The sequence below is a fragment of the Sodiomyces alkalinus genome (assembly GCF_003711515.1).
Source record: "Sodiomyces alkalinus F11 unplaced genomic scaffold SODALscaffold_19, whole genome shotgun sequence".
In the NCBI taxonomy this organism is placed as follows: Eukaryota; Fungi; Ascomycota; class Sordariomycetes; order Glomerellales; family Plectosphaerellaceae; genus Sodiomyces; species Sodiomyces alkalinus.
The window spans coordinates 179,787-202,539 of record NW_021167097.1 but is presented as its reverse complement, the minus strand read 5'-3'; the positions used below and the strand labels follow the sequence as shown (position 1 = coordinate 202,539).

Here is a 22,753-nt window from a genome sequence, read left to right as displayed (position 1 = left end):
TCTTTCTTTTCAGAGGAATGCAGCACATCAACGTGCCCTTCCCTAGCCAAAAATATTATAGTATAATCGAGGCTCTCTGCAAAGCGTCGCCCTAACAGCCTCAGTCAAGAGTTTGACTCATGCGTGCGCACCAGCAGAACAACCCATACCACCATGCGGGTTTTGGTCGTCTAAATCTTCAACGAGCCTCAAGAACCTAACCCCAATATCGCCATCTTCTTCTTCCCCTGGTCCAGTTCTCTCTTGATTGCCCCGCGGCCTGATCCTCATCTTCCTCCCTTCGCTCTTCCACCGCCCAATATCGACCCTCATCTTCTCTTCCCCCTTCCACGACCGCCCATGCAAGTGCTTAACGCAGACCTTCTCCCCGTCGAAAGGATAGTACAGCCAAGAGCCCCACCTCGCCCATCGTCCCTCCTTCATCTGGTCCCTCGCCCGATGGCCGACCGAGTCCTCAATGAACATGCCCCTCCCAACCGCCAACCGGCTCGAGAAGACGCGCGCAAGATAGTGCCTCCGGTCCGCAAGATGAGGTTTATCATGCCAGAAGAAGAGCGGCGTGAGAGGTAGTCCTCTCATCGCCGTCGCTGCCACCTCACCATCGCCATCCTCAACAGTGTCGTGCTCCCCGTCGACTCGGAACTTCCGCCGCAGCGAAGTCGTCAGGGCGCGAAGAGCAGGGAACATCTGCACGTGGCCCGAGTCCGCATAGCGCAGCATGCGGGACGACAAGAGCGCGATATACCGCACGGGAGGCGGTTCGTAGCCATCCTCGTCCTCTTCTTCGTCGTCGTCTTTGTCGGGGAGAGGCGGGTTGCACCGCTGCATCACCCCGACCATGGCCGAGAGCGGGACAGCCTGCTCGAGGGTCCAGTCGTGCTGATGCACCCACACGTACGGCGTCCGAGCTTCACGCAAGGCGGAACGCACTGCAAGTGCGAAACCCAGCCTCGCGTGGGGTTCGATGAAGGCCACGTCCCCTCGGCCAGTGGCTCGTCGGATTGTCATTCGTACGGCGTTCTTACCCTCCTTCTGTTCACCGGGTGAGCCGAACTCGGCGTCGACTTGGCGGGTTGTCCATGACCATTTCCCTACCCCTTTGTTGACCCCGTCATCCTCGTCGTCGTTGTCGTCGTTGTCGTCGTCCTCGTCTTTATTTAATATGTAACGATCAGAGTGCCGGCCGCGCCCTCCCAGACGCCATGTGCGGAGGACGAGTTCTTGCACATTTCCCCTGTACGACTCGTACGCCCGAGCCCCTTCGGGCGTGACCTGTCCCTTCTTAAGACGGGGTATTTCGCACACGCGGTCAAAAGTGTCGAAGACGACGATTACGGGGCAGGCCAGCAGAGAGGGGCAATATTTTGCGAAGGAGACGATCACGGCTGAGAGCAAATCGGTTGATGGCGCGCTGGGGGTGGGCGACGTGGTGATGACCACCGTTACTGAGTCGGTTACCAAGTCGCGCTTTGGTCTTCTCTGCCCCTGGTGTTCGGAGTGTTCGGAGTGGCACATTGTTGAAGTGATCGTTCTGAAAAGTGATAAGAGGGAGGGTTTTTCATTCGTGGGGTTTTTCCACACTAAAATCCAGGCGCGTGTGAAATTAGGGGTCACCGACAGACACCGAACGCGTTGGCTCCACCGAGATCTCTCACCGAGCCCCTATTCGGAGTACTACTAATGAGTTCATGTTGCTGAACAACAACGTACGACAAGAACATTATTTTACTTCAGCACACAAGCAAAGCCTTCAGTTTGGCAAAAGAATTCTGAAATGGTCCATATGCTCCAGCTTCCTAACCGAAAACCTGCAAACAGAAAAGAAAAACGCCATCCACACAACTATTGATCGTTAAACCTCTCCCGCGGGTGGTCCCCCTACAACAAAGTTGGCCACATCCTCGTCGGAAATAAAATGCGAACCACCAGCACAGCGATATCCAGTGCTTTGCTTGATCCAATGAAACCCCGCCGGACAACACCCCATCATCTCCAACCTCGCCTTCGCTTCCGCCTCGCGCTTCCTCCGGTCTTCCTCCTCGATCAGCTGCTTCAGGATGCGCTCCTTCATCCCGTCATCGTCCTTCACCTGTTTCCTCTTCTCTAAAAGAGTTTGGTACTGCTTCTCCCTCTCTTCCTCCGCTTGCGCATCCAGCTGCAGCTGCTCCCACACCTCGTCGCTCACGCCGTGATCCCGAACACCCAGCTTGGTCGAGCTGGTGGTTGTGGAAGGTGTCTCGGGGCATGGTGCATAAGAGAAGGCGGTATCTTCCTGCACGACTTCTTCCTCCTGGTGAGTGGTGCAGGTGGTATTAGTGGCCACCGCGGGGGCAAGGTTCACCGGCTGCCTCTGATCCGGGGCCATTTCCAGCTGTAACTTCTCCATCAGCTGACCCATTGACGGAGCCTGTGCCTGTCTGCCACGGCTTTCCCTCTCCCCCAGCATCTTCTTCATCTCACCAAGAATCGCGTCCTCGGTGATGACAATGGCGGGGGTATTCTGAGCCTTGGAGCGGAGGCCGATCGTGAACACGTTCTTGACCAGAGTCTCGACATCCCGGGCGCTAGCCCAGTTGGGTTCCGACGAGAGCGAGACGAAGATGGCCGTCACCTGTTCTTTGAATCCGGGGGAAGCTTGTTCAAGGCACAATAGATCCAATGATTTTTTCCTCTCGCCGAGCACCTTCTTCTTCTTCTGTAGGAGCTTGGTGAGGAGGTCGAAGCAAGCCTCGGGGCTCAGGCTGTGGAAGTCGATGGTCTCGGGGAACCGGCTCGTCATACCCGGGTTGACATTCAGTAGTCGGTTGATGTGTTCCTCGTATCCGGCGAGGATGATGATCAGCTTCTTATAATACTTCTCCTTGGTGACGGCGTCGACAATCTCGTCAAGGGCCTCCTTGGCATAGTGGCCTTCACATAACCGGTACGCCTCGTCGATAAGCAGGACGCGTCCAAGTGCCTTGTCCAGAAGCTGCTGCACCTTGGGCCCGGTCTGCCCAACGTACTGCCCAATCAGGTCGGTAGCAGAGCAGTCGATGACCTCGGCACTGGCAAGGAACCCCATGTCGTAAAAGACCTTGCCCATCCTCCGCGCCGTGCTGGTCTTTCCCGTCCCAGGGGGCCCTCTGAATAGGAAGTTAAAGGGAATGGTTTCCTTGGGGTCCATCTCCAGCTCTCTCACCGTTCGTACGACTTGCTGGTAACCCTGGAGAGTGGCAATAATCTTCTCGCAGCCCACAGTACCCTCGAAGAGCTTGGAGACGTTCGTATCAGACCGCTCAACACGATCGAAATTCTCGTCAAAGTCGACGGCATCCAGGGTGTTGTGACGGGTCGTCTGGTGTGTCGAAAGGCGCTTTTGGTGACGGCTCTTGGCCTCATTGAGCAAGATGTCAACCTCACCCGCGTTTCCAAAGTGAGGACGATTCCGCGCCCTGTCCAGCATCTCCAACACGACCTTCTTGGCTTGGCCAGTGGCTGTGAACCCTTGCTGCTTCAGCTTCAGGTCCAGGATCTTTCGCAGCTCTGCGTCGTCGAAATCCTCAAAGGCAAAGGCGGACGCTAATGGGAACCGTCTGCTGAGACCCGGGTTCACGTTTTGGAACATCTCCTCCATTTGTGCTTTGTATCCGAGGAGGAGGACGCAACGGTCATCTCCGGGAGTGCTCTGGACCTCGGCGACAATAGTGTCGACAACGGCCGTCTTGTACGGATCAGACGTGCCGCCGCCGCCGTATAAGCCGTAAGCCTCATCGATGACCAGTACCTTGCCTGCAGTGGCCGCGAGGATGCCCTTCGTCTGTTGCTCGGACTGCCCCAAAGCGGCCCCAACAAAGTCGGCTGGGTTTTTGATGACCACCTCGCCGTTGGACAGCATGCCAAGATCGACCAGAACCTGGCCGTAGAGCTTGGCCACCGTCGTTTTGCCAGTCCCCGGGTTGCCCAGGAAGACTCGGTTCAGGGCGTATTCGACAATGGGTTGTTCCTTGAGCTCCCGGTGGTAGTTGGCCTGCATGGTGTCCACCAGGACCTTCACGCCCTCCTTGACTGAATCGAGGCCAATGAGTTCCTGTAACTTGGTCCAGGCTTCCGACTTGAGCAGCGCATTCGATGGTTCTGGTCCGATCAGGTCCTCCTTAGTGAGCAGGAGATCGTCTGGCTGCTTCCCCTCAGTCCTTTGCCGCCTCAGACGGCCGGCCTGCCGAGCACAGATTCTGGAGAACAGGTTCTCGACGGCCCTGGCATTTCCAAAACCGTCCTTCCCGCGGCCACGTCCCAGTCTCCGGCAGGCAACCCGACAATAGCGACCTCGGAGCCCGTCTTCGGCCTTCATACGACCGCCGAACCTCTTTTTGACCTGACGCTCGAGGATCTGTACTAGCTCGTCATCGGTATAGTCGGTAAATTTCATTTCGTTGGGAAACCGACTGGGGAGTCCCGGGTTGTGAGCAAAAAACGACTCCATTTGCTTCGCGTAGCCCGCCAGAACAAAGACGACTTTGCCTGTGAGGTTCTCTACCTCGGCAAGGAGGAAGTCGAGAACCCCTCGGCCTCCGGGGTTGTTTCCAGAGGACAGCTGGTAGGCCTCGTCAATAAAGATCACGCCGCCTCCCTGGTCTAGGACTTCGTCGAGCATCGCCTGACAACCTGATACTCCCATATTCGCAAGCTTCGATCCTGTCGTTTCCTTGAAGAAGCTGCCCGGCAGGAGACCCATGGAGGTGAGGAACTTGGCGTAGAGTCTCGCGACCGTCGTCTTGCCTGAAGGGGAGTGTTTTTGTCAGCCTGTTCAGTAATCAAACGATGCATGTGGGATCATCAAGACTTCCCGCGACCTAGACGTACCGGTTCCAGGGTTCCCAAGGAGGCTGCATCCCAATCTCTCCGACTTGAGTGAGACGCCTTGCCTCAGAGCCGTGTCTACCCTGTTCTTTATCGACAAGAACTCTTGTTTCAACTCTTCCAGGCCTATCATGCCCATCAACGTGTCCAAAGCATCGCTTTTCTCGCCCTGGAGCCTCTTCATCTGCTCCCATTCGTCTTGGGCACTTCCCGGAATGATGTTCGGGCCGGAGGGCGTCTCGGATTCCTTGTCTGAGCCTGGGGACGATCTTCGCATGCCTGTGGTTTGCTTGTTCGCGAGATCGCGAAGCTCGGCAGCCTTTTGCTTCTTCAACATGGTTTCCCGAGCCTCTCGAGCTTTCTTTAGTTCCGCAAGGTCGGCATGGTGCTGCTGTAAGATCCGCCGTTGCTCTTCGGACTCTTGCTGATCCTTTATCAGTCGGCGCTCGTGCGCAATCTCGTCGTCCATCATCTGAAGCTCCCTTTGGTACTCCGTTCGGCGAACAAGGCTCTTTTTCTCAAGTTCGAGGTCCCTCTCGAGCCGTCTCTTCATGTCCTCGGCTTCCTTGTGGCACTGCTTGCATCCGCTGTTCCTGTTCTTACAGGGGATCTTGGACTGGTGCTTCTTTTCGCACGTCTTTTCCACCAACTGGTCGCAGGGGATGTTGCTGTGATCCGAAATCCGATGGCACCGGCGCGTGCAGACGTGTATGTCGCAGTTGAGCGCTGCGCCGCATGGTTCTGCACAGCCGCCGTCGGGACAATGAAATTCAAAGTCTTCCGGGGTCGACAAGATGGCCTTTCTCTCGGGATGTCTCTCGCAGTAAACCGGGATCCCGTCGTGTAGGAAGCCTTTCTCGCGGAGAAGATTGAAGAAGGGAACCCATACTTGCTTTCCGTGGTTGGACGCCATGAATGTTTCCATGTTCCCGATCATGATGAGACAATTTCTTGCGCGCGAGACGAGAACGTTGAGTCGTTCGGGGGCTTTCATGAATCCGATATCCCCGGTGTTGTTGCTCCGTGTCAACGAGGCAATAACGATATCACTCTCTTCTCCCTGGTAGTTGTCTGCCAAACTCATGTCAGTAAACAACGGACGGGCGGAAAATGGATTCCAAATGGGAGACGGGACATACCAATCGTAGAGAGCTTGATCTTCCCGTTACTGGCTTTCCCAGCTGCAGCCGTGCTCAAACCCGCTCGAATAAGCTCGGCCGAGTCCAGGTCGTTCAACACCGGGTCATTCTCCTGGCTCAAAATATCCTTGAGCATGCGCAGCTGCCCAAGGTAAGGGGTGAGAACGACGATATCATCGGTCTTGTACCCCTGCTGACCCAGGTACCTGACCAGCTTGAGCACAAGGCGTGCTTCAAAGTCATTCTGCTTGCTGGCCTTGACGCTCGCATCGCGCCGATCACGTAGGGCGGCGGCATCGACTTCAGGCTTGTCGTGGTTCACAAACGCCACCCTGGTCTGAAGGCCGCGGATGGACGGCCGGTCGAAAGTCCTGTCGCCGTCTACGAGGTCGGGATAGGTCATCTCTCGAACGAGCTGGGAGATCTCAGGGGCCATGCGGTGTTGCATCCGCAGGGTGGTATGGGGGTGGCCCTGGAGGATGAGCCGCTCGAACAGCGACATGTTGAGGTCGTAGCCCTCGCCATACTCGACACTGAGGGAGTAATTGTTGATTTTCGGGCGCAGCTGTTTGTGATCGCCTATGAGGACGAGCTGCTTGGTGTTCGCCTGTAGCGCGGAGAGGACATGGGCCTCGAGGATCTCGCCTGCTTCCTCCACCAGCACGACGTTGGGTTTCGCAGCTTCGAGGAGGGAAGAGTACATGGCAGCACCTGTGGTCGTGCATGCTATAACGCGCTTTGACTCGATAAACGAGCGCCTTCCCTCGTCGAGAAGGGTGTCGACTTCCTTCTGCGCCTCGTTGAGCTGGTCCAGCAGGCGGCTGAAGAACTCAGCCTGCTCTTTTCGAAGGGCTTGGGTCCAGGAGTGGACGTGTTCGAGTCTTACCTTACGTGGGATACTCCACGCACTCTGGCAAGCCGTCGGCATGAGTTTCACGAGCTTAGCAGGCGTCTGTCCTTTCTTCCACTGGTCGTAGAGGTGAGCAGAGTTCAGCTGTTTACCTCCCTGGCCAGCCATGGTAAACCCGCTTTCCGCTTCAGGGACCTGGAACGCGCTGTAAAAAATCTGCCACTCGTCTGAAAATTCCAGGAATTCGAGCATATCGGTTGCTGTGACGTTGTGCCGGACAAGTCTGTCAAAGGCCTTGTTGATCTGGTCACGGAGGTCGCGCATGTCATCTTTGCGAGAAAACAGACGACTGCGAGACTGTCTACCCAGTTGGTTGGAGTTGTGCGGGGACTGTCGAAACTGGCGGTCAAAGGAGAATGGAGCGATCACTTCCGATAACTTGGAACCCAGCCGCGTCACGTCGCTCGGGGACACCCCTTTATCCAGGAGGTCTTCGATGAACTGGTCAGTCGCATGGTTCGTATAACTGAGAACGAGAAGCCGCGTCGAAGGATCCCCGAGGAGTATTTTCGCGGCGATGGAACCGATGAAAGATTTTCCAGTTCCTGCATTTGGATGAAGGAGCACGGTCAGCCATTGTGTACTTTCTGCAAGATAGAATCAACTGTGTCCATGTCGTCAGGATATCCTTACCGGGAGGACCCTGAATGACAGAGAGTCCAGTGCCGAGAATAGACAGAATAGACTTGAACTGAGAATCGTCAAATCTGTAGTCGCGCTTCCCGATCCGACAATTGTACGTTTCTCCGTCAAGCGGCTCGAGTTGGTTCCACAAGGAGATGAGTTTCGATATGGCAGGCCTTGGCTGGAAGGCCTGGAGCTGGTTGATCGTGTTGTTGGCAGGGAGACGCAAAAGCTCCCTTTCCAGAGGAAGCTCTGAAATACTCTGAAGTCGCTCAAGAATGGGCCGGTAAGCAAAGACGGGTGTATCAACCAGCACGAACCGCACGTCGCCATGTGTGCAGAGTGCCATAGCGGCCCTCGTGAACTGTGAACTGGTCGTGAACTGCAGTCCCACGACGGGAGGGTCCTGGACGAGGAGGTCGATATCACGAACAATGAAAGCAAATCCGACGATCTCCTTGTCTCGACAGAGAGCACCAAAGGACTGGTGGCGCAGTACCGCCCTGTTCGTGTCCAGAAACTTTCTGCGCTCTTTCTCGGGCTGCGTACGCAGGAAACCGAGGCCGGATGTGCAAGACACAAGAAGAGCGGACGGCCGACCTCGCTTGTCGTCTCCAGAATATATTCCACGAGGTACGAGACCACCGAGGGCGTGAATTGCTCTGGGCTTCTTCTTCTGGCCAGTCGCCGGCAGCAAGTCCTCGCGAAGTTCTCCGTTCATATCCTCGCGGAGCAAACGGAACTGGTTGTCCAGGTGGACACGACATCTGCTGGAGGGGTCCTCTTGCGCCACCTCGGCCGCTCGCCGGAGAAAGGGCGGAGAGGACGACGAGAACTCGTCCCGGGTAGGGAAAATGGCAATCCGTCGAAAGTCGGCAAAATCATTATCGTGCCGCCCACCCGGTGTGTCCTCCGCCGAGTCGGTCGCAGGGTCCAGCGAGTGTCTGAGATTGAGGACTTTGCCAATGCTGTAACCAAGCTCGCGAACCTTGGCATTGGTGCTCTCCAAGAAGGGACGCCGGGCCAAGGCAGTAGTGAGCCCGGTCACAAGATCATTCAGCTCTGGGCCGGAAAACCGGGCGACCTCGAGGCACATCCAGGCGAAGGTTTCCTCGTTGTCATCTTTGAGAGTGCGGTTGGTATAGAGCTCCACCATGGCGTTCCAAAGAGTCGGTGGCTGGATGATCACCATCAGAAGTTGGCGCATCAGCTGGCCGCCCTGAATAGCCTTGACTTCTTGGGTGGCGAAGTATGCGAGGAATGGGATCACATGAGTGATGATGTACTGGGCGGAGGCATCGATCCGGACGCTCAACTTGACGGCCTGCAAAGCCGAGTCACTGGCAACAATACTCTCGAGACACGAGGTCGAAGAAGCCTCAGTTCTAACGGCTTCCAAGAATAACTGGGCATCCTTGGCTGTCTTGACAGAGCGTTCCTTGAGGAACTCCCGGAAGATACGAGCCAGGCGGTCGGCGCGGGCGGCGTCTTGCGGAGTGACTTTGATGGTCATGTCGGGTTGTTGGTTGTATGGGTATAATCTGACAATGTTGCAGAGTTAATAGGATGATTCAAAAGTGAGAGGCTGTGGGTTGGTTTGTCGGGGAAAGTCTGAACTCTGAAGTAGTCTGTAGAGAACCAAGTGAGGCAGTCGGGAATGGAATTTTCAGAGAATATCCTTGAGAACGTAAGTAGTGCTAATTTCAAGATGCTCCAGAAGTGGAAACTCTTGAAGGATAGCACCAGGGCAGCTTGAAGAAGGCAAGAGCCAAGGAGGAACCGAAGAGATTTATATAATGGCTCCCTAGGTCGGCTTTCCAGGCACGTGAACAGAAAAGAATGGAAGGCCTCCCGATACATAAAGGCATAAACCAAAAATGATGGCAAGTCGTTGGCCTGATAACTGGCCGACGCGTAGACGGTAGAGGTAGAGCCCAGAGAGGGCTTCGCCTTGTGGCCGTTTGTTGGGTTGGTCGGTTGGTCGCACAAAGTGGTGAGCCTCCCGCATGTTGACTCTGCAGGCTGTGCATAGAAAGGGGGGGGGTCGTCAAAGGCGGCCGCAAGGCATCGTACTTCCAAACGGCTCGGTATGCCTAAATGTATGTGTTAGCCTAGCCGTCTGGAAAATTTACACTTCATGGTGGAATATCCTAGACGACTTGGGTTTGTTTCTGGATTGCTTTCACCACATAGACATAAAAGGGGTGCTTCCCATCAAGTGTCTGATCAATCGTCGTCAAATTCTTCCTCTCCCACTCCCAGACCATTGCCTGATAACTTACCGAATAATTCTTTTCTCTCTTTAGGAAGAAAAGAAGGAAAGAAAGAAATGGCCTCTCGTTGGTCCGGTCAAACGAACAAATGGGAAAGGCACAGACGCGTCAAGGACGAATCAACTCTGTCTCTGCCCCCTCCACTTGGTCCGGAATGCAACTCCATTGCAGTCACCGAGGTCCTCTCTGCCGACGCAAGGTGGAAAACAGACGACGCCCGCATCACCAACTGCAAATTAGTCGCAACGTACAGCTGGCTGGACAGATCGAATCCATGGATCATCGTGCCAGGTATGATGTGTCTATGGTGAAACCACAGCTCCAGGTGGAAAAGGTTGAGAAGACAGTTTCGCTGACAAGGGCTTCGGAAAACAGGTGCCCCCGCAAGATGGGCGCCCCCGCGTCAAGTCGTCAAGTTGAAGCAAGACGCCGGCACGTATTACCGAGATAAGAACGCCTCGCGGCACCCCGACCATCCCTGGGAGCCGACAGTCGAGGCTGTAATGCGGATGAACTGCATCGAGGGAGAAAAAGTCGGGCCCATCGACTTGGTAGCCTGCGGAAGCACGCTGGGAAACCTGCTGCGTTTCGTCAGAGGTGAAGGACGTCAGTTCCGCATGCTCGTGGAGGTTGTCGGCTCGACAGTCCACCTCATCCGCCGCGAGAACTCACCCAAGGAGATCATCCCCGACGTCCATGGATATGGACACAGTTTCCCGGAGGCCTACACAGAATGGGACGGTGACGTCCGTGGTTCGGCTTCCCACCAGCGAATCCTGCGATACGAATTCGCTGGTCTCGGCTGCCTGGTGCGTTTCGAAGGGGACGGGTACCTCCCCGAGAAATCCGAGAGCATCTTAAAGAAGAAGCAGGACCAGGACGGCGCAAAGGGAGAAGAAAGAAGTACAGCATCGCTGGAAACCATCAGCGACAAGCTTGCCACGGCTCACGTCGCTTCCGTGACCCCCCAAACTGATGCGAACTCGAACTCGCTGCAAGTCAGTTTCCGCGGCCGCGTCGTCCCTCAGGAGGCCATGTTCGACCTCAAGACTCGTTCCATCAAGAGAGACCCAGAGCAGGTCGTGGCGGAGGAGCTCCCCCGGCTCTGGCTGGCGCAGATCCCCAACTTCATCCTCGCCAGGCATCAGTTCGGTTTCTTCAACGACATCCAAATCAAGGACGTCCGCGAGGAGGTCAGGGCCTGGGAGTCGGCAAATGCGGATGCGCTGTTGCGGTTCGCGAGACTGCTGCACCGCATCGTCGACGTGGCACGGGATCGGGAAGACGGCAAGATGGAGATTCTTGGCGAAGAGGACCAGCCCCGACTGAAGATCCTGGAGCAGTTGCCCGACGTGCGATCAGCGTTGCCGGGTAAGGTGGCGCTACGGTGGGAGAGTTGGTTGTGTGAGACGGCGGCACATCGTGATTCTGAGAGTGATGAGACGGACTCGACAGACTCGATCAGCGAGTGGGTGGACCTTGCGAACGACGGCGATTTCACCTACTGCTCGGATGAATGCGGGTACTGCGGTCAATGTAATCGTATCTAGGTAGCCAAGGAGAATGTGCGAGGCAAGGGCATGAAAGACGTACGAATAGAGCAGATACTACTAACATGAGAGTTCAATGTCGTGAGCTTCGTGACGGACAGTCGAGACTAGAGGTGGAGTCGGAAGAAGGGAACTTTCAATAGAAATGGAGCTAAGTCTATAAAGGCACCTTTAACAGGTCGCCGTATCCCGTCTCCCCCTCGCTTATTAGTATCCCGCGTAAATATAACATAACCCTTCTAGTATAAGGTAGAGTTAGGAAATTAGCGTCCGTCTCTGCCCTATAGTAGGCCTCCTAGGATATATAGCGAGATCCTAATATTACTAGGCCTTTTTTATAAGTTAACGACAACAACAGGGGGAATACGGGATACCGCGACGCAGGCCCGATACTCTAAGAACACACTTACTAGTACAACAAAACCACGCGTTTCTTTTCTAGACTAGCGAAGTGTGTGTTATATTAAGAGAAAACCGGTATCATTCCATAGTCCACACTACCCTGACGTTCATCCATCAACTTCCTTCCCCCAATGTTATTCATTACTCAACTACCCTTCGCAAGACAGTTGCATCAGGTGTGCGGAGTAGACATAACATTGCGTGGCAATGCCCTGTGCTAGACTCTCTCGCTCGCCAACGGACCTGTTGCCAAGTGCCTCGTCGGTGCAGTGCTTTCATCGTCCAGCGCATGTGTTGGGACGGCAAGTCAGAACGTGGTCTGAGGAATCCGGAGTCAACCTAACAGAGGGCAAAAGCGAACCGACATGTCGCTATCTAGGGATAGGCAGCGCACGTCCTGGTTGTCAGGACAGAGTCAGCACCTGGGTGCGCGTATCAAAGCTGGTTAATCAAGTTCACAGTTGCTCAAAGAAGACTCGAGCCTATAATCCATTCGCAGTATGCTTTGCTCTTGGCTCTTGAAGGGGAAATGTAACTGAAAAAGACAACCCGACTGAAAAGGAAAGGAACGCAAGAAAAAAAGAAAAAAGAAAGAAAACAAAACAAAAGAAAACAAAAATACGTTCTCCCAAGTCGTCATGTTCGTTCATCGTTCCCACGAATACCATGTATATAACCTTGCCGTACAATCGCCATCGGGTATCTGTTGTGTCTTGTGTGAAGCCGACCGACCCCGCGAGGAGTAGCTGTCCTTGTCGCGGCTGCTGTTAACTCCTGGAAAACCAAACCCCTTCCCCCTTTAAAATAAACATACATTGCGCTTGCCGTACCATATGACCCTCCAAAGACGTTCATAGCATCGAATGCTAATAGGAGAACAGGACTGTCACAGCTCAGGGCGATGTGCCGGATGGTTCAGCCGCGCCATTCGGTGGATTTTGTCCCTGCATGGATGCTGTGCTGGCACCCAGAGGACTTTGCCCGCTGCCTGATGGGCCGCCAGGTCCAATGTTCACGCCTTGGGGTGACACCGCAGTAGCTGGCGAGTTTGACTCCCGGCTTGTATCTGCCTCATGATAAAATCCCGAGATAATCACGGGCGGCTGTCGAGCCTGGCTTGCGGACTGCGTCTGGGGGTGCGTGAGATGCTGGAAGTGTACCGTTGGCGGGTTTCCGTTGCTGGGCAGAGCGCTGGCGTTATTCGGGGCCGCGAGACCTCCGGCCGGTCCATGGTGGATAGGCGGTGCTGGTGGTACTCCGGCAGAAGCGGTGCCGTTGACCAAGTGGTGGGCTGGTATCGCAGGCTGTTGCCCATCGAGGACCATCTCACTCCCGTCAAGACCTTCGAAAGGCTCCTCCTCCTCGGTCACTTCGGGCTCTGGCTCATCTGTTTCCGTAAAACCAACGCCACCATTCACGATGCCCAGCACAGCTGCTCTAGGTTGGAGGTTGGGTGATTGAAGTCGGCCGATATCGTGTGTCGTACGGACAAAGCGTGGCGTATGGGACCAGTCGCGTAGCGCCTCGTACTCGGGGGCTGTATGGAGATACTCGCGGAGTTTGCTCACCCCCGTGCCCGAGAAGACGCAGAAGACGCCCCGCTGGTGTTCGGTAAATTCTAGAGTGGACAGTTAGCCGCAAGGAAAAAAGAAAATTGCGGAAGAAAAAGTCAAGGCGGAACAGGAAGAGCTCAAGACGAACCTGGAGGTGGCGGGCGACAGAACTCGGCAAACTCCTCGCGAAGAAAGGCAGCGACGCCTGTCAAGCTCAGATGCGTGAGTCTCGGGCAATACTTCAACAGCTTGATGATACTCTGCGGCAACGCGTTAGTCGGAATGGTCTGGGGGATGCCGGGGCCGGGGCCGGGGTGGAGAGAGAGAGAGAGAGAGACTACCTTCAAAGTCAAGTTTGTGCAGTAGCTCAGATGGACACGCTCGAGAGAGCTGTGATACTCTTCGCCGATGATGGTCCCGAAAGCATCGCGGCGCGCCCGGGGGCGGTGGTTCGCGCGGGCCAACGCAAGGACGGATTCGTCCGTGATGTTGCTGCACTTGACCAGTCCGATCCGCTTCAGCTTGGGCAGCTGGGCCAGCCGCACCACCGAGTCGTCCGTCAGCAGGGTGCAGCAGCCGAGGTCGATGTAGCGGATGCGGTTGCAATGCTGGACGAGCCGTTTGACGGCCTCGTCCGTAATCTGGCTGCAGTGACCCAGATGCAGATAGTGCAGGTTCTTGCCCAACTTGGAGATGGCATAGACGGCCGCGTCGGTGATGTTGCGGCATTTCGCCAGCACGAGATTACGGAGACGGGGGGCGACGTCGATGACCTTCAGCACGGTTGCGTCCGTCACCCGGGCGCACGAAGTGAGATCAAGGATCCGCAGATGATCGTACGTCTTGTTCGGAGGGAGCGAGAGAAAGGCCCCGTCGTCGATCAGCTCGCAGCCGGCCAGCCGCAGTTCGCGAAGTGACTGGCTCCTGCAAATCAGCGCCGTAATGGGTTCGTTCTGAATCTGGATGCACTGCTGCAAGTCGATTTCGAGGATGTTGGGACAGTGCTCGGCGAAGGCAAGGACGGCCACGTCCTGTAGTTGGGCGCATTCGTTTAATTTGAGCTGGAGGTGCGAGTTATGCTGTCAGCCATATGCGTGCATTTTATTTTCTCCGGTATGGCCGGCCAACCGGAACATGATAAGAGACGGGGGGTTAGTAGGAAAGAAGGGGAATGAAAGCAGCATCACCCACCCTCTTTAGGTAACGGCAGTTCTGAGCCAAAAGAATCATGCTTTCGTTGGTAATTTGTCTGCAGCCCGAGATGTTCAAGCCCTGTAGCTTCTTGCAGTATCTCGCCACAGCACGGATCGATGCGTCGGTGATGTGCTCGTCCCCAGACACGTCCAAGGCCAGCAGGAACGAGCTATCGGTGACCAGGGGGACCAAGCCCTGGTCGGTAAGTTGACGGCAGTTGGTGAGAGTTAGGCGCTCGACGCGGGTGCAGACGGCGAGAGGGATGACGCTGCCGTCACTAATTTTATCAGCTAAACCACTGGCGGCGAGGTTGAGGCGTTTGATGAAATCGCGGTAGGCGAAGAAGGGCGTGTCGAGCTGGAGAGTCCGGCAGATGGACGAATAGTTCTGCCAGTTGTTGCAAGCGGGACGGTGCCAGAGGAGATCGACGGCGTTCTTAGCCCATCGTTTACTGACGAGCATGCAGCGGAAGAGGTCAGAGGTGCTGTTGAGCTTGGCGAAGATGCTGATAAGGATTTCGTTGGGCAACTTGGCGACACCAGGAAGGCAATCCTCGTCGTTGTTTTCAGCGCCATCGGAAACCTGCATGTCTTCAATGTTGGGGACACCGAGCGACGACTGGGAGTCGTTGCCTCCGTGGAAAAAGTCGGATTCCTCGTTGTCGGCCTGAATGGGGGAGTTTGTCGATGAGGATGACCGGGAATCCTCGGGCGGGATTGCGGGCGGCGTGGTTCCGCCGTTGGTAGCGGAGTCGGTGGCCATGACGTGGATTGAGGGAGCGGAAGGCCTCATGGCGAGAGAAGACAACGAACGACGGCGGCGAGAAGAAATGATCGAAAAATGATCGTCGAGAACAGGGCCGTAGGGAGGGAGTCGAAAAAAATCACCCGACCGACCGACCGATGGAATGGAGAAAAGGCGTGGGAGTTCCGTCCAAAAGTCGAGTGGAGGGGACGGCGGGTGTCGGCTTGGTATGCGATAAGCTCTCTGTCTATTTCTTTCTCTCTTTCTCTCTGCCTTTCTCTCTCTCTCTCTCTTGGCCTGCTGGGTCGGTGTGGCGGGAGGCAGCCGCCGACTGGACTCTGGAAGAAAGAGGAAGTAATAAATACTCAGCGTTCCGGTTCAAAAGATAAAAAAGTAAAAAAGCACAAAAAAGAAAGGGAAATCAGAACAGGTGAAGGGGGTGCCTGGCTCTCGGGATCGCAAGAGAAGCCCAGGAAGGGGAGGGGGAGGAACAGGAGAACGGCGTATCGTGGCTTGGTGTGTGGAGGAAGTTGGGCGGGTGTCCTACGAGTGCGAGTGTGGTGGAAGAAAGGGAACCTTGGAAGAACAAAGCGCTCGCGGAGGCTGCGTCAGATGATACTTGTGTACGGATACGTACCGCAATTAATCGTATGAGTTCCTTAAACCAAGGAAGTACCTGGGGGTCGCTTCCTCCCACTTGTTTCGTACCAGTGTGTCACTCATTCCCCCATTCCCCAGGCAGGAGGATATAATTAGTAAGAGGTTGCTCTTGCAGCTTACTCTTGCACATTACGAATACAAGGCCCGTAAAGGTCCTCCAGCACAATATATGCGTAATGCTAGAGAACTGATGGAATGCAAGGGCGTTTTTAAGAGTACGATTACGAGGGAGCATGTCTATAGGAGTAAGTGGCCAATTCTACAATTATTACATGTTGATACGGGTCTGGTCCATGCGATCCTTAGGTACCTTTAGAGTCTCGGGATCTCTTTTGTGAAGAAATCAGGTAGGAAAGAAATAATAAGCGCAGGTGATACAAGTCAGGGGCTCACAACCTCAGCCGGACTCTCCGTTCCTTAAACTTACCTTATACGAAGTAAACTTATGCTTCCCGTGCCTTTCCCGTCGAAATGGCACCGGCCCGACGTGACACATGATGGTTCACCGTACAAAGTACATGTCGGTAAGGATGAATACTTGCAGAATTATTACCGACCTCGCTTTTACACGTGTACTACTTTTTCCCTCTTCCTTTGTTTTTTTTCGAATATAAGAAACAAACGCTGTCGGCAAAGAATCAGATGCCAACTTGGAAATGTTGGAATGGTTCCGTGGAGTCTCTCTTAAAAGTAATCGCGTTTGATTGGCTTATAGAATCCCACATCATGTGATCGGTGACGTCGCTCTGGCAAAAGAACTGGGATTCAGCGGAATCTCTGAATCGACCCATCACATAGTCCCTAGTCCCGCGTGTTGTGCTTCTTTCGAGTACTTTGGAAATAGGAATCAACAATTGGTTTTGTGCCCATCTGAGGGACCACTTGGCTCGGCGACTGGGTATCATCCACTTGGAGGCGAAACATCCAGGTTGTCCACTCAGCTTCAGCGGCCCGACACTGTTCGCCAGACCCTTGGTGCGCCGATGCACTTCGGGTCCCACTGTCTAGTCCAAGCCTAGTTCGTTTGGCCGGCATATTATTCCTACGAAAGGACCTCCCCCGTCCTCGCACCTACCGCTGTGCAAAGTTGAGAAGATTTCTTTCTCATAATTCCACCAAAATGTTGCGAACAGCACCCATTCGCTCCCTCCACCGAGGGTCCCAGGCATCTCGCGGCGTGAAGGTACCCCACCGAACCTTCCTAAGCCCTCGCCAGTCGTCGTCCCGCCCTCTGGAACGATACAACATCAACCGGCTCTCCCGTGCCCGAAGCGAGTATGACCGCGACCGGACGTACTTCCTCGCGGCAGGCGCCATAGCCGGTTTCATCGGCATTATCTACACCGGATCCAAGCTCTGGACCGCCATCTCGCTCCAGAAGAAACAGAAGCAAAAACGGAGTCAAAGCGAAGCCGGCGAGGAGCCGCCGCGGGGTGTCGCGCAGCTCGACTCCGCCGGCGGCACCGGCCCTTTCGTCACCGAAGCGGGCACCAAGCGCAAGATGGTCATCCACGGCGAGGACGGCCAGGAGCTCGTCCCCACCGGCAACTCGACCGTGCCCGAATTCCCTCGCCTTCTCGAACTCCAGGCTCCTCCGTCTTCTGAGCCCGCCGAAGCGGTGTCGGCCTCAGCCAAGACAGGCGGCAGCCTCTCCCCCGTGGCATCGACCCTCCACGACGCCTCCGGCGTCGAGTACACCCTCGTCGGGCTAGGGCTGCGCTCCGTCTCGTTCCTGCACATCAACGTCTACGTGGTGGGCTTCTACGTCGCGACCGCCGACATCGCCGCCCTCCAGCGCCACCTCGTGTCCAAGGTGAACCCCATAGCCACGACCCTCGTTCCCTCCGAGCGCGATGCCCTGCGCGCATCCCTCCTCGACCCGGCCGAAGGCGAGGCGACGTGGACCGAGCTCCTGCACGACCTCCGTTGCCGGAGCGCCATCCGTATCGTCCCCGTCCGCGACACCGATTTCCACCATCTCCGTGACGGCTTCGTCCGGGCCATCCAGGCGAGGTCCACCGCCGGCAAGAACGCCTTTGGGGACGACTCCTTTGGCGAGGCCATGCGCGCGTTCCGCGCCATGTTCAACCGTGGAAAGGTCCCCAAGAAGAAGGAGATGATTCTTTGCAGGGACGCCAAGGGCGGATTGGAGGTGCTGTATGAGGACGGCTCCGGCAAGGGAAGACAGCTCCTCGGCCGGGTAGACGATGAGCGGGTGTCGAGACTATTATGGCTCAACTACTTGGCGGGAAAAAAGGTCGCTTCAGAAGAGGCGAGGAAAAACATTATTGACGGGGTGATGGAGTTTGTGGAGCGGCCGATTGGAACCGTCGCGACACAGGTGGTGTAAGATAGAGACGTGGGAGGAAAGATGCCAGGCATACGATGTGATAATGTTCGTGATCTTTACATTATGTACAATACCTTATACACATACGATCACACCTCGCTATCTCGAGAACAGGACGGACACCACCTGAACATGGCACAATAGCCACTCGAATTAGAATGTTTCAAACAAGACACTTGGGTATCCCGGTGGAATCCATCGGCATGCCAAACGCTACCAGACTTTGTCGATAGCTTGGCCCGCCGGCCCGGGTATTGATGGCCGAGGATGGTCTAGGTAGGCATGCGCGCAAAGCCACTGGCACCTCCATATTCTCCAACGGAATCAAAGTCTAGACCTGTAGGAAAAGAGAAATCCCCCGGTACCCATCAGCAACAGCTTATTCGACCCTGATGCCGGCAATATGTATCTTACGCCTCGAGCGCGCCGGCGTTCTTCAGTAGCGTCTGCAGTTCGCCCGATTTCAAGAGGGCCTGCAGATCGGAGTTGCCGCCAATGTGTTTCTGGCCGATGAAGGTGTTGGGAACGGTGCGCTGGTTGGAAATTTCCTGGAGGGCGGCCTGAAGCTCGGAACCGTCGTCTGAACACTGCATGTCAGCGCCCTGCGCATCAAATTGATTTTTCCCCCTTCCTTTTCCCTTCCTTCTTCCCACTTTTACTCGAAAAGAACACAAATCCATTGTACTGCACTCGCAAGATAACAGACAAAAGAGTGGAAGGGTGCAACAGGGTACACAGCAGCTGATGGAAAGGGATATCGACAAACGTACCCCTCTTGTCAAGCTCAACCGCGAGATACTTGGCACCCAGATCGTCGAGGGTCTGCTTGGTGCTCTTGCAGTAAGGGCAATACGTCTTGGAGAAGACAACGACTTTGTTCTCCTTGATGTACGACTCGACGATTTGCTTGTGTTGGGCCATGTTGACGGGTGGGACAGACGAAAACGAGGAGAAGAGGCGACGGAAAAAAAACATTTGCTGGCCGAGGGGGGAAAAAAAGCGATCTGGACTCCGTACGTCTATATTATATAAGGGAGTTAAACCGGAGTTGGTCGCAATGGCGTATGCTGCAGAAGCGGGGGAAAACCGTATCGGGACAAGGTCGGAAGGTCGGGGTAGACTATTGTATTTGCTTGGAATCGTGCAAAATATACGTCAACGCGATTTGTCGAGGGAACGAGAGGCGCGCCGGGAGGCAATGTGAATGGAGATGTCGTGATGAGGATCCACGGGCAGGCAAGATGACGAGTGCTGAGAACCTGGAAGGGACTGCGGAAAATAGTACAGAGGAATCCCGACTACCGACTACCGAGTGCAAAGTACCTTATTACTTCAGTGATGTCGTGCAGGTAATTACCTTGATACCTACCCCACTCAGCAACCAATTTCTTCTTTCCCGTTAGACTAACAGATGTTAGTAATCACGACGTGCTTCGTAAGCTAAGAGGACGTCTTTTGAACCTCATATCTGGGTTGACAGAGTAGGAAAAAGCCAGGAGAACAATATCACATAAATCATTCTGATGCTCAGACGAAACATTTACTCATAAGAATAAAAATACCTACCGAAATAACACAAAACAAGGTCATCTGTCTGAACTCTAGCTCTATTCCACGTGTTATTTCCCGATTTCGCTATATGCTTGAACTTAGGACCCTCGGCGACGTTATAGTGGTAAGCCGAATTACGGTACGACATTCTATCCACTACAAATACAACCTCTATTCACTCCCGAATTGTCACATTATATCACGTGAGCTATAGTATGGTGCTCTCCTATTGGTTAGAGGTGTCCCACTATCCTCGCTTGGAAGGTGGCAGATGTATTTAGGACACGTACACCCGCCCCCTTTTCCTTTCTCTTTTATACATAATACAATCATACATTTCCTGAATTAACGCTCCCTGCAAGCACGCTCCCGTTAATTTAATAGTTATAAGCCCGGATAGTAGCAGTAACCAGTAACTTCCTGCTAATCAATTATCTATATGTATTTTTATATGCTTCTGTAGTATTACGGAGCCCTCCTACGTTCTGCTTAAAACCACCATGGAGACCTCTGCTTATTAATAGGCTATCGAAGAAGCTATTAAGAGATATCCCGGCTATAATAAGAAAAAATAAAATAGATACTTTACGTTACGCCATGTAATAAAAGAACTTAAGAGTAGCTTCGCTCAAGTAGTATTTACACGAAGGAAAAGGTAAGACGAGTATACGAAAAGTATCTATAAGACGCTCGTCGAGCTAACACTAAACTAGCTATATAGTATACGGAGTAGAATACCCTTATTAGACGCGTATATTAGTAAAAGGTAGCCGAGATTAAAGGACCTACTACTATTCGGAACTTCTTTATAGTAGTTAGATAGAAGTTTACGCTTATTTAGGCAGAAACTAAGCTTTAAAAGCTAGTAATAAAAGAGGTCCGCGGCGATAAGATTTCCGATCTTCTAATATACGGCCGCGAGTTTAACGCTATTATAAGCGCTCTAACTATAGACGGTACGCGCTACGGCGTTATATAGTAAGTAAAGCCAGATATACCTTTAACTTATGCCTTTTTCTTATCTAATTAATAAGAAGAGCGCTACGATAGGCTAGAAGGGCTTCTAACCTTTAATTTAATAATCCTCGGAGTAGCCGATACTAAAATAAATACCTATTCGAATACTAAAAAAGAGGCTATAACGTTATTAGAGCCCTTAATTAACGGTAGGGTTTATCGCGACTACCTAAAGGCTATACTAAGGTATTAGCGGAAGCTTACTAACTACCCGATACGTGAATAGTTTAAGAAAGCCATGTAGAAGGATGTAAATAAGCTAATTAAGAAGCGTGTATAGAGAGAAATTAAGCGCTTAGAGGCGAAGTTAAAGCCTTTGCCGTTAAAGTGGGTTTTTATCTATAAGTTCGACTAAGATAGATATCTTAAACGATATAAGGCACGCTTATATATTCGAGCTTAATAATTAAGGGAACCTATATAATAACGCTCGCTATATGATCTTTTCGTATTATTATAGCCCTAGCTATTTAGTTTAATCTAGAGATTAAGTAACTTAATATCGTTAACGTCTTTATTAACGCCTAAAGGAGTGAAATAGAAACGCCTATTATATACGAACTTCCCGATAGATTTAAGCAGCCTAATAAGTGCTTAGAGCTCGATAAAACACTATATAGACTACGCGACTCGCCTAGACTATAGTTCTAGACCTTCGCGGCCACCCTAATAGACTTAGGGATAGAGGCTAGTAAGGAAGAACCGTGCCTATTCTATACTAAGGATTAAGACGTATTCGTTATCTTCTTTATAGACGATATTCTCGTGTTATTTTATAGAGATAGTGCTATAAACGGCCTTAGGATTATTAAAGGGATTGAAATAAGGTTCGAGGTATCGGGAAAAAGGGAAGCCGATTAGTTTTTAGATATTAAGATTACTCGAGATCGCCCTAAACGTATGGTTTTCCTCTCCCACGACTTATATATCGAAAAGATCGTAGTTAGGTTTAAATTAAACGCTCTAAATACCTACCTAGTAATCCCTATTCCTGTTATAGAATACCGGAAAAGAGAAAATAAAGCTACCGCTTAAAAGATTAAATCTTATTAAGAAAAGGTCGTATTAGTGCTTTATATAGTAGTTATAATACGTCCTAATATAGTATTCGCCGCCTCTATTCTCTCCCGCTTTCTTAGAAACCCCTCTCCTAAGCACTATAAAGCGGTAGACTAAGCTATCCGCTATTTATTTATAATAAGGGACCTCTCGATTTAGTACAGATTAAGTATTAGTTTATAGGCGATAGTTATCGTAAGCGACGCCTTTTTTATAAACGATTTAAATACACGAAGATCTTTATAGGGTTATCTTATTAGCCTATTTAGTGGATTAGTTATATAGAAAGTAATAAGGTAAGTAACGGTAATAACGTCTATAACCGAAGCAGAGCTACTCGTTTTAGAGTAAGTGGCGAAAGAAATAATAGGTTTAAAGCGCCTTTTTATCGAAATACGCTTTAATCCAGAATCTCCTTAGGATATCCACTATAATAACACGTAAACGATACGTCTAATAGTCGATAATAGCTTTAGGATTAAGACTAGGCTTCGCTATAAAGATATATAGCGCTTTTAAGTAAGGCAGGAGAACGTAAAAGGATTATTCAGAGTCGTATATCTTACTACGAATTTAATACTAGCGGACGGATTAATAAAAGCACTTCTATAATAAAAATTCGAGAACTTCCGAGTATATCTTAATATGATTAGTGTATAGAGGGGGTAGAAAGAAGTAGTTAAAGTCGAAATTCCCGCGCCTTAGGCATACTGCGCGCCAGCGGTTTAGTTAATTTAGTAAAAAGAAGGGTATATCGTTATCTTAATACTATAACACTATACCAAACCCTAAAAGCAAATCCTAAAACACTAAAGAAGTATACTAGCTAAGTTACTAAGCTTTATCGGCTTTAGCCGGAGTACTATTTTACACACTAGATACGCT

General features: G+C 52.7%; 7 protein-coding genes across 7 annotated transcripts; 2 read left to right on the top strand and 5 right to left on the bottom strand.

Annotated features, from left to right (window-relative positions):
- Positions 1-288: 288 nt before the first annotated feature.
- SODALDRAFT_241427 (hypothetical protein) lies at positions 289-1,446 on the bottom strand (the record flags this gene model as incomplete). The annotated part of the gene is made up of 3 exons (XM_028607372.1): positions 289-594; positions 637-1,091; positions 1,170-1,446. Coding segments are annotated over 3 exons (1,038 nt in total), but the record flags the coding sequence as incomplete, so codon positions are not given.
- A 406-nt stretch (positions 1,447-1,852) lies between these two features.
- On the bottom strand, positions 1,853-9,028 carry SODALDRAFT_286443 (ATPase; the record flags this gene model as incomplete). The annotated part of the gene is made up of 4 exons (XM_028608537.1): positions 1,853-4,761; positions 4,846-5,913; positions 5,982-7,436; positions 7,525-9,028. 4 exons carry the CDS (start codon positions 9,026-9,028, stop codon positions 1,853-1,855), a joined length of 6,936 nt encoding a protein of 2,311 aa, XP_028462333.1.
- On the bottom strand, positions 9,010-9,756 carry SODALDRAFT_329777 (hypothetical protein). The gene is made up of 3 exons (XM_028611038.1): positions 9,728-9,756; positions 9,133-9,608; positions 9,010-9,056 (listed from the first exon to the last, which is right to left on the bottom strand). Exon 2 carries the CDS (start codon positions 9,521-9,523, stop codon positions 9,320-9,322), a length of 204 nt encoding a protein of 67 aa, XP_028462332.1. The 5' UTR covers positions 9,524-9,608; positions 9,728-9,756; the 3' UTR covers positions 9,010-9,056; positions 9,133-9,319.
- On the top strand, positions 9,618-11,490 carry SODALDRAFT_329776 (hypothetical protein). Its single transcript, XM_028611037.1, has 2 exons — positions 9,618-10,079; positions 10,164-11,490. The coding sequence occupies exons 1-2, from the start codon at positions 9,653-9,655 to the stop codon at positions 11,336-11,338; spliced, it is 1,602 nt and encodes a 533-aa protein (XP_028462331.1). The 5' UTR covers positions 9,618-9,652; the 3' UTR covers positions 11,339-11,490.
- Positions 11,491-12,633: 1,143 nt separating this feature from the next.
- Positions 12,634-15,249, bottom strand: SODALDRAFT_338001 (SCF E3 ubiquitin ligase complex F-box protein grrA; the record flags this gene model as incomplete). Its single annotated transcript, XM_028612741.1, has 4 exons — positions 12,634-13,358; positions 13,442-13,553; positions 13,635-14,354; positions 14,485-15,249. The coding sequence occupies 4 exons, from the start codon at positions 15,247-15,249 to the stop codon at positions 12,634-12,636; spliced, it is 2,322 nt and encodes a 773-aa protein (XP_028462330.1).
- Positions 15,250-16,697: 1,448 nt separating this feature from the next.
- On the top strand, positions 16,698-18,386 carry SODALDRAFT_329774 (chalcone isomerase). Its single transcript, XM_028611036.1, has one exon. It carries the CDS (start codon positions 17,012-17,014, stop codon positions 18,239-18,241), a length of 1,230 nt encoding a protein of 409 aa, XP_028462329.1. The 5' UTR covers positions 16,698-17,011; the 3' UTR covers positions 18,242-18,386.
- Positions 18,387-18,651: 265 nt separating this feature from the next.
- On the bottom strand, positions 18,652-19,162 carry SODALDRAFT_286346 (glutaredoxin; the record flags this gene model as incomplete). The annotated part of the gene is made up of 2 exons (XM_028608529.1): positions 18,652-18,821; positions 19,012-19,162. 2 exons carry the CDS (start codon positions 19,160-19,162, stop codon positions 18,652-18,654), a joined length of 321 nt encoding a protein of 106 aa, XP_028462328.1.
- Between the last annotated feature and the right edge of the window lie 3,591 nt (positions 19,163-22,753).